Genomic DNA, 17,083 nt, shown 5'->3' with positions numbered 1-17,083 from the left:
ACAGACCACGTGTAACCAGGCCAGCCCAGGACCTCCACATCCAGCTTCTTCAACTTCTGGGATTGTCTGAAACCAGCCACCATGAAACTGAGGAGTATTTCTGTCTGTAATGAAGCCCTTTTATGGGGAAAAACCCATTCTGATTGTCTGGGTCTGTCTCCCCAGTGGGTGGGCCTGTCTCCCTAGTGGGTGGGCCTGGCTCCCTAGTGGGTGGGCCTGTCTCCCTAGTGGGTGGGCCTGTCTCCCTAGTGGGTGGGCCTGGCTCCCTAGTGGGTGGGCCTGTCTCCCCAGTGGGTGGGTCTGTCTCCCTAGTGGGTGGGTCTATCTCCCTAGTGGGTGGGCCTGTCTCCCCAGTGGGTGGGCCTGTCTCCCCAGTGGGTGGGTCTATCTCCCTAGTGGGTGGGTCTATCTCCCCAGTGGGTGGGTCTATCTCCCTAGTGGGTGGGTCTATCTCCCTAGTGGGTGGGTCTGTCTCCCTAGTGGGTGGGCCTGTCTCCCTAGTGGGTGGGTCTATCTCCCTAGTGGGTGGGTCTGTCTCCCTAGTGGGTGGGCCTGTCTCCCTAGTGGGTGGGCCTGTCTCCCTAGTGGGTGGGCCTGTCTCCCTAGTGGGTGGGCCTGTCTCCCCAGTGGGTGAGTCTGTCTCCCTAGTGGGTGGGCCTGTCTCCCTAGTGGGTGGGCCTGTCTCCCTAGTGGGTGGGTCTGTCTCCCTAGTGGGTGGGCCTGTCTCCCTAGTGGGTGGGCCTGTCTCCCTAGTGGGTGGGCCTGTCTCCCCAGTGGGTGAGTCTGTCTCCCTAGTGGGTGGGTCTGTCTCCCTAGTGGGTGGGCCTGGCTCCCTAGTGGGTGGGTCTATCTCCCCAGTGGCTGGGCCTGTCTCCCCAGTGGGTGGGTCTGTCTCCCTAGTGGGTGGGCCTGCCTCCCTAGTGGGTGGGTCTATCTCCCCAGTGGCTGGGCCTGTCTCCCCAGTGGCTGGGCCTGTCTCCCCAGTGGCTGGGCCTGTCTCCCTAGTGGGTGGGTCTGTCTCCCTAGTGGGTGGGCCTGTCTCCCCAGTGGCTGGGCCTGTCTCCCCAGTGGCTGGGCCTGTCTCCCTAGTGGGTGGGTCTGTCTCCCTAGTGGGTGGGCCTGTCTCCCCAGTGGCTGGGCCTGTCTCCCCAGTGGCTGGGCCTGTCTCCCTAGTGGGTGGGTCTATCTCCCTAGTGGGTGGGTCTGTCTCCCTAGTGGGTGGGTCTATCTCCCTAGTGGGTGGGTCTGTCTCCCTAGTGGGTGGGTCTGTCTCCCTAGTGGGTGGGTCTGTCTCCCTAGTGGGTGGGCCTGTCTCCCTAGTGGGTGGGTCTATCTCCCTAGTGGGTGGGTCTATCTCCCTAGTGGGTGGGTCTATCTCCCTAGTGGGTGGGCCTATCTCCCCAGTGGGTGGGCCTGCCTCCCCAGTGGGTGGGCCTGTCTCCCTAGTGGGTGGGCCTGTCTCCCTAGTGGGTGGGCCTGTCTCCCAGTGGGTGGGCCTGTCTCCCTAGTGGGTGGGCCTGCCTCCCTAGTGGGTGGGTCTGTCTCCCTAGTGGGTGGGCCTGGCTCCCTAGTGGGTGGGTCTGTCTCCCTAGTGGGTGGGCCTGGCTCCCTAGTGGGTGGGCCTGGCTCCCTAGTGGGTGGGTCTATCTCCCCAGTGGGTGGGCCTGTCTCCCTAGTGGGTGGGTCTATCTCCCTAGTGGGTGGGTCTGGCTCCCTAGTGGGTGGGCCTGTCTCCCGGTGTCTCCCTAGTGGGTGGGCCTGTCTCCCGGTGTCTCCCTAGTGGGTGGGCCTGTCTCCCTAGTGGGTGGGTCTGTCTCCCTAGTGGGTGGGCCTGTCTCCCTAGTGGGTGGGCCTGTCTCCCTAGTGGGTGGGCCTGTCTCCCTAGTGGGTGGGCCTGTCTCCCCGGTGTCTCCCTAGTGGGTGGGCCTGTCTCCCTAGTGGGTGGGCCTGTCTCCCTAGTGGGTGGGCCTGTCTCCCTAGTGGGTGGGCCTGTCTCCCTAGTGTCTCCCTAGTGGGTGGGCCTGTCTCCCTAGTGGGTGGGCCTGTCTCCCTAGTGGGTGGGCCTGTCTCCCTAGTGGGTGGGTCTGCCTCCCCAGTGGGTGGGCCTGTCTCCCTAGTGGGTGGGTCTGCCTCCCTAGTGGGTGGGCCTGGCTCCCTAGTGGGTGGGCCTGCCTCCCTAGTGGGTGGGTCTATCTCCCCAGTGGCTGGGCCTGTCTCCCCAGTGGGTGGGCCTGCCTCCCTAGTGGGTGGGCCTGCCTCCCTAGTGGGTGGGTCTGCCTCCCTAGTGGGTGGGTCTGCCTCCCCAGTGGGTGGGCCTGTCTCCCTAGTGGGTGGGTCTGCCTCCCCAGTGGGTGGGCCTGTCTCCCTAGTGGGTGGGCCTGTCTCCCTAGTGGGTGGGCCTGTCTCCCCAGTGGGTGGGCCTGTCTCCCTAGTGGGTGGGTCTGCCTCCCTAGTGGGTGGGTCTGTCTCCCTAGTGGGTGGGCCTGGCTCCCTAGTGGGTGGGTCTGTCTCCCTAGTGGGTGGGCCTGGCTCCCTAGTGGGTGGGCCTGTCTCCCTAGTGGGTGGGTCTATCTCCCCAGTGGGTGGGCCTGTCTCCCTAGTGGGTGGGTCTATCTCCCTAGTGGGTGGGTCTGGCTCCCTAGTGGGTGGGCCTGTCTCCCCGGTGTCTCCCTAGTGGGTGGGCCTGTCTCCCCGGTGTCTCCCTAGTGGGTGGGCCTGTCTCCCTAGTGGGTGGGTCTGTCTCCCTAGTGGGTGGGCCTGCCTCCCTAGTGGGTGGGCCTGTCTCCCTAGTGGGTGGGCCTGTCTCCCTAGTGGGTGGGCCTGTCTCCCTAGTGGGTGGGCCTGTCTCCCCGGTGTCTCCCTAGTGGGTGGGCCTGTCTCCCTAGTGGGTGGGCCTGTCTCCCTAGTGGGTGGGCCTGTCTCCTAGTGGGTGGGCCTGTCTCCCGGTGTCTCCCTAGTGGGTGGGCCTGTCTCCCTAGTGGGTGGGCCTGTCTCCCTAGTGGGTGGGCCTGACTCCCTAGTGGGTGGGCCTGTCTCCCTAGTGGGTGGGTCTGCCTCCCCAGTGGGTGGGCCTGTCTCCCTAGTGGGTGGGTCTGCCTCCCTAGTGGGTGGGCCTGGCTCCCCAGTGGGTGGGCCTGTCTCCCCAGTGGGTGGGCCTGTCTCCCCAGTGGGTGGGCCTGTCTCCCTAGTGGGTGGGCCTGTCTCCCAGTGGGTGGGCCTGGCTCCCCAGTGGGTGGGCCTGTCTCCCCAGTGGGTGGGCCTGGCTCCCCAGTGGGTGGGCCTGTCTCCCTAGTGGGTGGGCCTGGCTCCCCAGTGGGTGGGCCTGGCTCCCCAGTGGGTGGGCCTGTCTCCCCAGTGGGTGGGCCTGTCTCCCCAGTGGGTGGGCCTGGCTCCCTAGTGGGTGGGCCTGTCTCCCTAGTGGGTGGGCCTGTCTCCCTAGTGGGTGGGCCTGTCTCCCTAGTGGGTGGGCCTGTCTCCCTAGTGGGTGGGCCTGCCTCCCCAGTGGTGGGCCTATCTCCCCAGTGTCTCCCTAGTGGGTGGGTCTATCTCCCCAGTGTCTCCCTAGTGGGTGGGCCTGTCTCCCTAGTGGGTGGGTCTATCTCCCCAGTGTCTCCCTAGTGGGTGGGCCTGTCTCCCTAGTGGGTGGGTCTATCTCCCCAATGTCTCCCTAGTGGGTGGGCCTGTCTCCCTAGTGGGTGGGCCTGTCTCCCTAGTGGGTGGGCCTGGCTCCCTAGTGGGTGGGCCTGGCTCCCTAGTGGGTGGGCCTGCCTCCCTAGTGGGTGGGCCTGGCTCCCTAGTGGGTGGGCCTGCCTCCCTAGTGGGTGGGCCTGGCTCCTTAGTGGGTGGGCCTATCTCCCCGGTGTCTCCCTAGTGGGTGGGCCTGTCTCCCTAGTGGGTGGGTCTGTCTCCCTAGTGGGTGGGCCTGTCTCCCCAGTGGCTGGGCCTGTCTCCCCAGTGGCTGGGCCTGTCTCCCTAGTGGGTGGGTCTATCTCCCTAGTGGGTGGGTCTGTCTCCCTAGTGGGTGGGTCTATCTCCCTAGTGGGTGGGTCTGTCTCCCTAGTGGGTGGGTCTGTCTCCCTAGTGGGTGGGTCTGTCTCCCTAGTGGGTGGGCCTGTCTCCCTAGTGGGTGGGTCTTTCTCCCTAGTGGGTGGGTCTATCTCCCTAGTGGGTGGGTCTATCTCCCTAGTGGGTGGGCCTATCTCCCCAGTGGGTGGGCCTGCCTCCCCAGTGGGTGGGCCTGTCTCCCTAGTGGGTGGGCCTGTCTCCCTAGTGGGTGGGCCTGTCTCCCCAGTGGGTGGGCCTGTCTCCCTAGTGGGTGGGTCTGCCTCCCTAGTGGGTGGGTCTGTCTCCCTAGTGGGTGGGCCTGGCTCCCTAGTGGGTGGGTCTGTCTCCCTAGTGGGTGGGCCTGGCTCCCTAGTGGGTGGGCCTGTCTCCCTAGTGGGTGGGTCTATCTCCCCAGTGGGTGGGCCTGTCTCCTAGTGGGTGGGTCTATCTCCCTAGTGGGTGGGTCTGGCTCCCTAGTGGGTGGGCCTGTCTCCCCGGTGTCTCCCTAGTGGGTGGGCCTGTCTCCCCGGTGTCTCCCTAGTGGGTGGGCCTGTCTCCCTAGTGGGTGGGTCTGTCTCCCTAGTGGGTGGGCCTGTCTCCCTAGTGGGTGGGCCTGTCTCCCTAGTGGGTGGGCCTGCCTCCCCAGTGGTGGGCCTATCTCCCCAGTGTCTCCCTAGTGGGTGGGTCTATCTCCCCAGTGTCTCCCTAGTGGGTGGGCCTGTCTCCCTAGTGGGTGGGTCTATCTCCCCAGTGTCTCCCTAGTGGGTGGGCCTGTCTCCCTAGTGGGTGGGTCTATCTCCCCAATGTCTCCCTAGTGGGTGGGCCTGTCTCCTAGTGGGTGGGCCTGTCTCCCTAGTGGGTGGGCCTGGCTCCCTAGTGGGTGGGCCTGGGTAGTGGGTGGGCCTGCCTCCCTAGTGGGTGGGCCTGGCTCCCTAAATGGGTGGGCCTGCCTCCCTAGTGGGTGGGCCTGGCTCCTTAGTGGGTGGGCCTATCTCCCGGTGTCTCCCTAGTGGGTGGGCCTGTCTCCCAGTGGGTGGGCCTGTCTCCCCAGTGGGTGGGCCTGTCTCCCCAGTGGGTGGGCCTGTCTCCCCGGTGTCTCCCTAGTGGGTGGGCCTGTCTCCCCGGTGTCTCCCTAGTGGGTGGGCCTGTCTCCCTAGTGGGTGGGCCTGTCTCCCCAGTGGGTGGGCCTGTCTCCCTAGTGGGTGGGCCTGTCTCCCTAGTGGGTGGGCCTGTCTCCCCAGTGGGTGGGCCTGTCTCCCTAGTGGGTGGGTCTGCCTCCCTAGTGGGTGGGCCTGGCTCCCTAGTGGGTGGGCCTGCCTCCCTAGTGGGTGGGCCTGGCTCCCTAGTGGGTGGGCCTGCCTCCCTAGTGGGTGGGCCTGGCTCCTTAGTGGGTGGGCCTATCTCCCCGGTGTCTCCCTAGTGGGTGGGCCTGTCTCCCTAGTGGGTGGGCCTGTCTCCCCAGTGGGTGGGCCTGTCTCCCCAGTGGGTGGGCCTGTCTCCCCGGTGTCTCCCTAGTGGGTGGGCCTGTCTCCCCAGTGGGTGGGCCTGTCTCCCTAGTGGGTGGGCCTGTCTCCCTAGTGGGTGGGCCTGTCTCCCCAGTGGGTGGGCCTGTCTCCCTAGTGGGTGGGTCTGCCTCCCTAGTGGGTGGGCCTGGCTCCCTAGTGGGTGGGCCTGCCTCCCTAGTGGGTGGGCCTGGCTCCCTAGTGGGTGGGCCTGCCTCCCTAGTGGGTGGGCCTGGCTCCTTAGTGGGTGGGCCTATCTCCCGGTGTCTCCCTAGTGGGTGGGCCTGTCTCCCTAGTGGGTGGGCCTGTCTCCCCAGTGGGTGGGCCTGTCTCCCCAGTGGGTGGGCCTGTCTCGGTGTCTCCCTAGTGGGTGGGCCTATCTCCCGGTGTCTCCCTAGTGGGTGGGCCTGTCTCCCTTGTGGGTGGGCCTGTCTCCCCAGTGGGTGGGCCTGTCTCCCCAGTGGGTGGGCCTGTCTCCCGGTGTCTCCCTAGTGGGTGGGCCTATCTCCCCGGTGTCTCCCTAGTGGGTGGGCCTGTCTCCCCGGTGTCTCCCTAGTGGGTGGGCCTGTCTCCCCAGTGGGTGGGCCTATCTACCCAGTGGGTGGGCCTGCCTCCCCAGTGGGTGGGCCTGTCTCCCTAGTGGGTGGGCCTATCTACCCAGTGGGTGGGCCTGCCTCCCCAGTGGGTGGGCCTGTTTCCCTAGTGGGTGGGCCTGTCTCCCCAGTGGGTGGTCCTGCCTCCCTAGTGGGTGGGCCTGTTTCCCTAGTGGGTGGGCCTGTTTCCCTAGTGGGTGGGCCTGTTTCCCTAGTGGGTGGGCCTGTCTCCCCAGTGTCTCCCTAGTGGGTGGGCCTGTCTCCCTAGTGGGTGGGCCTGTCTCCCCAGTGGGTGGGCCTGTCTCCCCAGTGGGTGGGCCTGTTTCCCCAGTGGGTGGGCCTGTTTCCCTAGTGGGTGGGCCTGTCTCCCCAGTGGGTGGGCCTGTCTCCCTTGTGGGTGGGCCCATGCCCTCCCAGCCCCACCCATGGCTGTGCCCCTGCCCAGTCATGTGAAATCCATAGATTAGGGCCTAATTTATTTATTTAAATTGACTGATTTCCTTACATGAACTGTAGTACTCAGTAAAATTGTTGCGTGTTTCGTTTATATTTTTGTTCAGTGCATATTATATGATATACACTGTACATCAGTGGTCCTCAACTGGATTTGTCTCATTGGGGCCCAAAGAGAACCAGGTTGTCTCATATAAATTCATTATCATTTTTACACACTTTCTGGTTTAAGTTCATACTTCAGAAAGGATTTTTTAAATGTGAAAGAATATTTAAATAACGTTTGTATTCTTTTTTTTACTCAGAAACCAGCGACCCATTCATGCATTACATGTTTACATCTTTTACTAATGATACATCTATTGGTTGATATCTGTCATGAACATAATATAAAAAACATCTCCACTGCAGTTTGACATCTATATGTGTTTGGGTGTGATGTAACCATAGCAACATATAAACATGTGACCACTGTGTGTTCTACTGTAGATGGAGAACATTCTGCTCACAGATCAAGGTAAACTCACGCTGTGTGTGTCTGTGTGTCTGTGTGTCTGTGTGTGTCTGTCTGTGTCTGTGTGTGTTTGTGTCTGTGTATGTATGTATGTGTGTGTCTGTGTGTGTATGTGTGTGTCTGTGTGTCTGTCTGTATGTGTCTGTCTGTCTGTCTGTCTGTCTGTCTGTCTGTCTGTCAGAGAGAGATCTCCATTGAGTCTTACCATCCAGGAGTGAAGGCCTAATCTGCTATAATATGTCAGCACTTAAAAGGCATGTACATAAATCTGGTGTATGGTTTACCTCATACGTTGTGTACTGGTATAATTTTAAATTGAGAACAAACACTCAGTGGACAGTTTATTAGGTACACCAGCCTACACAGGAAAATGGTTCCCTCACGTGTTGTGCTATATAAAGCAGGCAGACAGGCATCAAGACATTCGGAACTTATTTAGACTTGTTACAACAAAGGGGTTGAATACTCCGGAACTTATTTAGACTTGTTACAACAAAGGGGTTGAATACTCCGGAACTTATTTAGACTTGTTACAACAAAGGGGTTGAATACTCCGGAACTTATTTAGACTTGTTACAACAAAGGGGTTGAATACTCCGGAACTTATTTAGACTTGTTATAACAAAGGGGTTGAATACTCCGGAACTTATTTAGACTTGTTACAACAAAGGGGTTGAATACTCCGGAACTTATTTAGACTTGTTACAACAAAGGGGCCTCTCCCTTTACTGACTGCTGGAGCTGCAATGTCACCCTCTTCCATGGCTGTACACATGCATTTGGAGACTGTTATTAATTTGTAATGATTACATCAAGATAGCTAGCTAATATAAAGTTAGCTAACTGATTACATTCAATTCTCTTAGCTAAACATTGTGTGAAGTTAGCTTGCAGCTCAGTTAGCATGTGAAGTGGCCTACTGTAGCCAGCTTTCTTTAAAAAAAAATGTACCCCCTTTTCTCCCCAATTTCATGGTATCCAATTGTTAGTAGCTACTATCTTGTCTCATCGCTACAACTCCCGTACGGGCTCGGGAGAGACGAAGGTTGAAAGTCATGCGTCCTCCGATACACAACCCAACCAGCCGCACTGCTTCTTAACACAGCGCGCATCCAACCTGGAAGCCAGCCGCACCAATGTGTTGGAGGAAACACCGTGCACCTGGCAACCTTGGTTAGCGCGCAATGTGCCCGGCCCGCCACAGGAGTCGCTGGTGCGCGATGAGACAAGGATTTCCCTACCGGGCCAAACCCTCCCTAACCCGGACGACGCTAGGCCAATTGTGCGTCGCCTCACGGACCTCCCGGTCACGGCCTGTTATGACAGAGCCTGGGCACGAACCCAGAGTCTCTGGTGGCACAGCTGGCGCTGCAGTACAGCGTCCTTAACCACTGCACCACCCGACAGGCCTGTAGCCAGCTTTCTGACTAGCTAATAATACATAGTTTAAATAAAATATATTAAACATGTTATTTACTTACTTCTTCCACTGCCTCCATTTGTGTGTCCTTACAAAATCAAAATAATGGGCAATCTTCACGATATGTTCGGTGGTAGCAAAGCAGTCATGTGGACGAATCGAGACATGGGAGAAATGGAGAAATGGAGACACGGCCACACTTGAAACCAGCTTAGGCAACAACAACTTCCTGGACGGAAAACAGTGTGGCACATAACAAACAGCAGCCCTTCTACGGGCGTGTGGTGGGAAAGTTCTTGAAATGTAACATCCAATCGAACCGTTTCTGCTAATAGAAAATTCTCCAGACCTCCAAGCGAGGCGGGATAACGATGTGATTTTTGAGGTATGGCAACACGAGACTACAACACAGAAGAGATCACATTGTAATGCTGTGACTCCATGTCCCTGTGGAGCAGTATGGAACAGAGGAAGACAAATAGAGAGATGTTCCTGTGTAGAGCAGTAGGCATGTATAACTATAGTGATAGTGACAATCATAATGATAATAAAAATAGTTTATTCCAGTAATGATAACAGTAGTAATGGTTTATTCCAGTTATGATGATAACAGTAGTAATGATTTATTCTAGTAATGATAGCAGTAGTAATGGTTTATTCCAGTAGTGATAACAGTAATAATGGTTTATTCCAGTAATGATAACAGTAGTAATGGTTTATTCCAGTAATGATAACAGTAGTAATGGTTTATTCTAGTAATGATAACAGTAGTAATGGTTTATTCTAGTAATGATAACAGTAATAATAGTTTATTCCAGTAATGATAGCAGTAGTAATGGTTTATTCCAGTAATGATAATAGTAATAATAGTTTATTCCAGTAATGATAATAGTAATAATAGTTTATTCCAGTAATGATAATAGTAATAATAGTTTATTCCAGTAATGATAATAGTAATAATAGTTTATTCCAGTAATGATAACAGTAGTAATGGTTTATTCCAGTAATGATAACAGTAGTAATGGTTTATTCTAGTAATGATAACAGTAGTAATGGTTTATTCCAGTAATGATAACAGTAGTAATGGTTTATTCTAGTAATGATAACAGTAGTAATGGTTTATTCCAGTAATGATGATAACAGTAGTAATGGTTTATTCCGGTAATGATAACAGTAGTAATGGTTTATTCCAGTAATGATAACAGTAGTAATGGTTTATTCCAGTAATGATAACAGTAGTAATGGTTTATTCTAGTAATTCTAGCAGTAGTAATGGTTTATTCCAGTAATGATAACAGTAGTAATGGTTTATTCTAGTAATGATAACAGTAATAATAGTTTATTCCAGTAATGATAACAGTAGTAATGGTTTATTCCAGTAATGATAACAGTAGTAATGGTTTATTCTAGGCCACCTCCGCCTGGCTGACTTTGGTTTGTCTCGTCGTCTGGAGAGAGGAGGAAGAGCCTTCACTATCTGTGGGACCATCCAGTACATGGGTGAGCACACACACACACACACACACACACACACACACACACACACACACACACACACAGACACACACACACACACACACACACACACACACACACACACACACTACCCTGCACCATAGAGTCTGCTGCCCTATACAAACTCCAAAGCAAATCAGGGGAGAAAAATAGGTTTATTTGAGAATGACAAATTATAGATGCTGGGAGGTAGATGTTCAGATGTTCAGTCTCTTTAGAAGAAAAAGAAACGCACACCTATTTAGGCGAGGTTCTGGCTATCGGAGTACAACACTACAAATATAAAGGAGAGCCGCACACTCTAGGAGCTCAGATGCAAAAATGTAATTACCAACGTTTCCACAGCCAAGCTGTCTTCATCAGGGTATAATCACAAACACTGCGGGATGACTCGTTTATATAGTGTCAAACGACACAGGTGTCTGTAATCATGGCCAAGAGTGGCCTAATATCATTGGTTAATAATCAAATATTAAAATGGCATACAAAGAACAGCATACAAACAACAAATGGATAGCATATGATCATAGATTAATTTGACTACACAAGTTTACAAACAATTACAATGGCAAAGTCACAACAATCACAAGAATGTCTTCAGATCAAAGTCTACGTTGAGACCGAAGGGAGCAAGGGTCTTTAAGTTAAAGATCCAGGCAGCCTCTCGTTTTAACAATAAATTATCAAGGTCACCCCCTCTCCTAGGGAGGGTGACATGTTCGATGCCAATATAACGCAGAGACAAAATCGAGTGGCCTGCCTCTAAGAAGTGGGCCGCAACTGGATAAGTCAAGTTTTTACACCTAATGGTGCTACGATGCTCTGAGATACGTACTTTTAATTTGCGCTTTGTTTTACCCACATAATTTTTACCACAAGGACAAGTTATAAGAGAAATAACTGCCTTAGTGGAGCACGTGATAACACCTTTAATTGGGATCTGTTTCCCTGTTTGTGGGTGTTTGAAGGATCTACATTTATAAGTGCCTGAGCATTGAGCATTACACTTGTAGTTTCCATCCAATCGGGGCACATGTTCAGGAATATCTTGGAGTAAATTAGAGATTACCAGTTGATCTCTGAGATTTCTGCCCCGCGACCAAGGCAAGGTCCGAAAATGCTGTTCAGTCTCCCTGGTTCTCAGCTTTTCTCAACAGAACAAAGGAACAGGATGCCATTTATAACCCCCCACCCTAGCCCGGGGTTGACCAATCAGAAGTCCTTGCAGTACAACTGGGCCAATGGCTAAATAACAAGTATCCTCCTCCAGACTCAATGTATAGACCAATGAAAACATGGCACACGTAGCTCTGAGTTCAGGACTGCCATTCCACAGATTCTAAACAGATGTTGATCCGAAGACCAACTATTTACGTTGACAATTCCCTATTGATCGTTAATTCTAGTCCTCTCGTCCTCTGCGTTGTGTTTTTATCTTCAAAATATTCTTATACTGGTCACTTTAATAATGGACCACGAGTCTCTTTAATCATGTTTATACACTGTTTTACAGATCTCCTGTGTATATACTGTATTCTATTATTTTAGACACTCAGACATTAATCAACCTAATATTTAATCATTTCTTAAGTCCATTCTTTTACTTTAGAGTTGTGTGTATTGTTGTGAAACTGTACTTTTGGAGATAGGAACATTTCACTACACATCTGCAAAAAATATGTATGAGACCAATACAATTTGATTTGATACACAGTCTACACACACACACACACACGGTGAAAAATACATGCTCTACTATGTGTGTGTGTGTGTGTGTGTGTGTGTGTGTGTGTGTGTGTGTGTGTGTGTGTGTGTGTGTGTGTGTGTGTGTGTGTTTCTCCAGCCCCTGAAGTTCTGAGTGGGGGACCCTACAGTCACGCAGCTGATTGGTGGTCGCTGGGAATCCTCCTCTTCTCATTGGTCACTGGGAAGGTGAGTCACTACGCTATCTGGCATTATGTAAATGTGTGTGTGGCAGAGCCTGGGGTTTTGGTTATTTACAGTGTAGAGTAAGAACTCAGTGTATTGTATTTAGACACACTGAGTCACATGACACATTGAGGGAAAGACAGATGGTTTGTGTGTTACAACCCCTCTCTCTCTCGCTCTCTCGCTCTCTGTCTCTCTCTCTCATATATGCAGTTGAAGTCAGAAGTTTACATACACTTAGGTTAGAGTCATTAAAAATCATTTTTCAAACACTCCACAAACTTCTTGTTAAACAAACTATAGTTTTGGCAAGTCGGTTAGGACATCTACTTTGTGCATGACACAAGTCATTTTACCAACAATTGTTTACAGACAGATTATTTCACGAATAATTCACTGTATTACAATTCCAGTGGGTCAGAAGTTTACATACACTAAGTTGACTGTGCCTTTAAACAGCTTGGAAAATTCCAGAAAATTATGTCATGGCTTTAGAAGCTTCTGATTGACATCATTTGAGTCAATTGGAGGTGTACCTGCGAATGTATTTCAAGGCCTACCTTCAAACTCACTGTCTCTTTGCTTTGACGTCATGGGAAAATGAAAAGAAATCAGCCAAGACCTCAGGAAAAAGTTGTAGACCTCCACAAGTCTGGTTCATCCTTGGGAGCAATTTCCAAATGCCTCAAGGTGCCACGTTCATCTGTACAAACAATAGTACGCAAGTATAAACACCATGGGACCACGCAGCTGTCATACTGCTCAGGAAGGACACACATTCTGTCTCCTAGAGCTGAACGTACTTTGGTGTGAAAAGTGCAAATCAATCCCAGAACAACAGCAAAGGACCTTGTGAAGATGCTGGAAGAAACAGGTACAAAAGTATCTATATCCACAGTAAAATGAGTCCTATATCGACATAACCTGAAAGGCCGCTCAGCAAGGAAGAAGCCACTGCTCCAAAACCGCCATAAAAAAGCCAGACTACAGTTTGCAACTGCACATGGGGACAAAGACATCAGTCAGGAAGTTAAAGCTTGGTCGCAAATGGGTCTTCCAAATGGACATATGGACATACTTCCAAAGTTGTGGCAAAATGGCAACAAAGTCAAGGTATTGGAGTGGCAATCACAAAGCCTTGACCTCAATCCTATAGAACATTTGTGGGCAGAACTGAAAAAGTGTGTGCGAGCAAGGAGGCCTACAAACCTGACTCAGTTACACCAGCTCTGTCAGAAGGAATGGGCCAAAATTACCCCAACTTATTGTGGGAAGCTTGTGGAAGGCTACCCGAAACGTTTGACCCAAGTTAAACACTTTAAAGGCAATACTACCAAATACTAATTGAATGTGTATGTAAACTTCTGACCCACTGGAATTGTGATACAGTGAATTATAAGTGAAATAATCTGTCTGTAAACAATTGTTGTAAAAATTACTTGTGTCATGCACAAAGTAGATGTCCTAACCAACTTGCCAAACCTATAGTTTGTTAACAAGAAATTTGTGGATTGGTTGAAAAAACTAGTTTTAATGACTCCAACCTAACGGTATGCAAACTTCCGACTTCAAATGTATATACACATACATATACACATATACACGGTATTGGATTTTTGTTTTAGATTCCGTCTCTCACAGTTGAAGTGTACCTATGATAAAAAATTACAGACCTCTACATGCTTTGTAAGTAGGAAAACCTGCAAAATTGGCAGTGTATCAAATACTTGTTCTCCCCACTGTATATACACATACAATACCGTTCACTGTGTTTTATATATGGTATTATATTATTTATATTGTCAGGTAGTTTTTTCAAACAGCTTCATTAAATAGTACCCGCAAACACCAGTCTAGACATCAACAGTGAAGAGGCGACTCTGAGAAGCTGGCCTTCTAGGCAGAGTTCCTCTGTCCAGTGTCTGTGTTCTTTTGCTCATCTTAATCTCTTCTTTTTATTGGCCAGTTTGAGGTATGGCTTTCTCTTTACAGCTCTGCCAAGAAGGCCAGCATCTCGGAGTCACCTCTGCACTATTGACATTGAGACTGGTGTTTTGCACAAACTATTTAATGAAGCTGCCAGTTGAAGACTTGTGAGGCATCGGTTTCTCAAACTAGACACTCTAATGTACTTGTCCTCTTGCTCAGTTGTGCACCGGGGCCTCCCACTCCTCTTTCTACTTTGGTTAGAGCCAGTTTGCACTGTTCTGTGAAGGGAGTAGTACACAGTATTGTACGAGATCCAAAGTTTCTTGGCAATTTCTTGCATGGAATAGCCTTCATGTCTCAGAACAAGAATAGACTGACGAGTTTCAGAAGAAAGTTCTTTGTTTCTGGCCATTTTGAGCCTGTAATCGAACCCACAAATGCTGATGCACCAGATACTCAACGAGTCTAAAGAAGGCCAATTTTATTGCTTCTTTAATCATAACAGTTTTCAGCTGTGCTAACATAATTGCAAAAAGGTTTTCTCATGATCAATTAGCCTTTTAAAATTATAAACTTGGATTACTTAACACAACGTGCCATTGAAACACAGGAGTGATGGTTACTGATAGTGGGCCTCTGTACTCCTATGTAGATATTCCATTAAAAATCAGCTGTTTCCAGCTACAATAGTCATTTACAACATTAACAATGTCTACACTGTATTTCTGATCAAATTGATGTTATTATAATGGACAAAACATTTGCTTTTCCTTAAAAAACAAGGATATTTCTAAGTGACCCAAAACTTTTTAACGGTAGTGTATGTACATATCCTCTCTCTCTCTCTCTCTCTCTCTCTCTCTCAAATTGATGTTATTATAATGGACAAAACATTTGCTTTTCCTTCTCTGTATGTACAATCCTCTCTCCCCTCTCTCTCTCTCTCTCTCTCTCCCCCTCTCTCTCTCTCTCTCTCTCTCCCTCCTCCTCTCCTCTCTCTCTCTCCCCTCTCTCTCCCCCTCCCCTTCTCCCTCTCTCTCTCTCTCTCCCTGTCCCCTTCTCCTCTCCTCTCTCTCTCTCCCCTCTCTCTCTCGATCTCTCTCTCTCTCCCCTGTCCCCTCTCTCTCTCTCTCTCCCCCCCTCTCCCCTCTCTCTCCCTCTCTCTCTCTCTCTCTCTCTCTCTCTCTCTCTCTCTCTCTCCTCTCTCTCCCTCTCTCCCTCTCTCTCTCTCTCTCCCTGTCTCCCCCTCTCTCCTCTCTCTCTCTTTCCCCTCCCTCTCCCCTCTCTCTCCCCTCTCTCTCGATCTCTCTCTCTCTCTCCTCTCCCCTTCTCCCCTCTCTCTCTCTCGCTCTCTCTCCTCTCTCTCCCCTCTCTCTCTCTCTCTCTCTCCCCTGTCCCCTTCTCCCGATCTCTCTCTCCCCTCCCCTTCTCCCCTCTCTCTCTGCCCTCTTTCTCTCTCCCACCGTCCAGTTCCCAGTCCTGCCTGAACCAGACCACTACAGTATGTTGAGGAGAGTGAGGTGTTTCCCCTACGACATCCCCCTCAGCTTCAGCCCTCCACTGGCTCTACTTATCACTGAGGTACACACACACACGCACGCACACACACACTCACACGTACACCATATACTGAGTCACATTTCTCGTCTTTCTATCTGTCCTATTATGTATATACCATCACCATGGAGACCATCTCCATTTTCTCTGTACCATCACCATGGAGACCATCTCCATTATGTCTATACCATCACCATGGAGACCATCTCCATTATCTCTACCGTCACCATGGAGACCATCTCCATTATGTCTGTACCATCACCATGGAGACCATCTCCATTATGAAGTAGTCACTTCTTCTACTGGTACTTCTATGAGTTGGTAGACCAACTGAACGGCTGCATACTGCCACCTGATTGGCTGATCCCTCCTTTTGCCCTGATGGAATCATGTGATCCAACCTTAACCCATAGGAAGTCCCGACCAGCTGATTACTTCAAAATAGTTAATTCCTCAATGGTGCTGCCCATTCTCAAATGGGACACTAGAGTAGTCTATCTAATGGGACACTAGAGTAGTCTATCTAATGGGACACTAGAGTAGTCTATCTAATGGGACACTAGAGTTGCCTATCTAAGTCTATGACACATACACACATTGTGGTTAAAAGGGCTTTAGAAATAGATGTGATTGATTGATTGATTGATTGATTGATTGACAGCTGCTGTGTAAGACACCGACGCGGCGGCTGCGGACCCTGGATCGTTTCAAACGTCAGACCTTTTTCCACGGCGCGACCTTTGACCTGGCGTTACTACAGCGACGACCTGTGGAGGTCATCTTGGCACTGCGGGAGCGTCCTGACCGGCCGGCCAAGGCCCGAAGAGGACTGACCCTGTCTCTGCAGCCGTTAAGAGGCTTCGACTACGATACCCTGCTCAGCCCTGCAGGGACGCCTGACACACACCTGGACGACCCCGATACACACACACACCTTGACGACCCCGATACACACACACACTTACACACACCCCTACCTGGCCCGGGCTGCCAGAATCACCTTGGACACACACACTCTTCCATGCCCAGCTCCACACACACTCACAGGCCTCCGACACATGGGAAGAAGGAGATGTTTGTGTGAAAAGGACCTACAGACACTCAGAGAATGGAGAAAGGTCACACACACACCGTAGCCAGCTGGGAGCATGACGTTCTTGGACTATGACATTCCATGATGTCACAGGAAGACCCCTGCCCTTTAGCCCCTCCCCCTCCTGTAGAATATTTGAGTAATAAAGATATGTTCAGATTTGTAAACTGAAATCGAAATATTACACAAAATTACACAAAAAAACAACATATACATACATATACACATATATATATATATATGTAAAAAAATAAAGAAAAACCCTGGAATGACCAGATGTGTGTGTGTGTGTGTGTGTGTGTGTGTGTATATATATATATATATATACATACACACACACACACACACACACACACACACACACACACACACACACACACACACACACACACACACACACACACATCTGGTCATTCCAGGGTTTTTCTTTATTTTCTACATTGTAGAATAATAGTGAAGACATCAAAACTATGAAATAACACATTTGGAACCATGTAGTAACTAAAAATGTGTTAAACAAATCCAAATATATTT

At 51.1% G+C, this 17,083-nt stretch overlaps 1 protein-coding gene across 1 annotated transcript in view; it reads left to right on the top strand.

Moving 5' to 3' along the window:
- Positions 1-16,756, top strand: part of LOC135533578 (ribosomal protein S6 kinase-related protein-like) — a 46,771-nt gene extending 30,015 nt beyond the window's left edge. Inside the window, exons 7-11 of the mRNA XM_064960867.1 lie at positions 7,082-7,109; positions 9,937-10,026; positions 11,885-11,973; positions 15,370-15,480; positions 16,118-16,756. Of these exons, the coding sequence (XP_064816939.1) occupies positions 7,082-7,109; positions 9,937-10,026; positions 11,885-11,973; positions 15,370-15,480; positions 16,118-16,540 (741 nt within the window). The 3' untranslated portion in view covers positions 16,541-16,756. The remainder of the gene's footprint in view (positions 1-7,081; positions 7,110-9,936; positions 10,027-11,884; positions 11,974-15,369; positions 15,481-16,117) is intronic.
- Positions 16,757-17,083: the final 327 nt, after the last annotated feature.

The sequence above is a fragment of the Oncorhynchus masou genome, unplaced genomic scaffold (assembly GCF_036934945.1).
Source record: "Oncorhynchus masou masou isolate Uvic2021 unplaced genomic scaffold, UVic_Omas_1.1 unplaced_scaffold_2470, whole genome shotgun sequence".
Taxonomy (NCBI): domain Eukaryota; kingdom Metazoa; phylum Chordata; class Actinopteri; order Salmoniformes; family Salmonidae; genus Oncorhynchus; species Oncorhynchus masou.
Note: the sequence above shows the minus strand (reverse complement) of the source record. Positions and strands in the feature narration are given on the sequence as shown.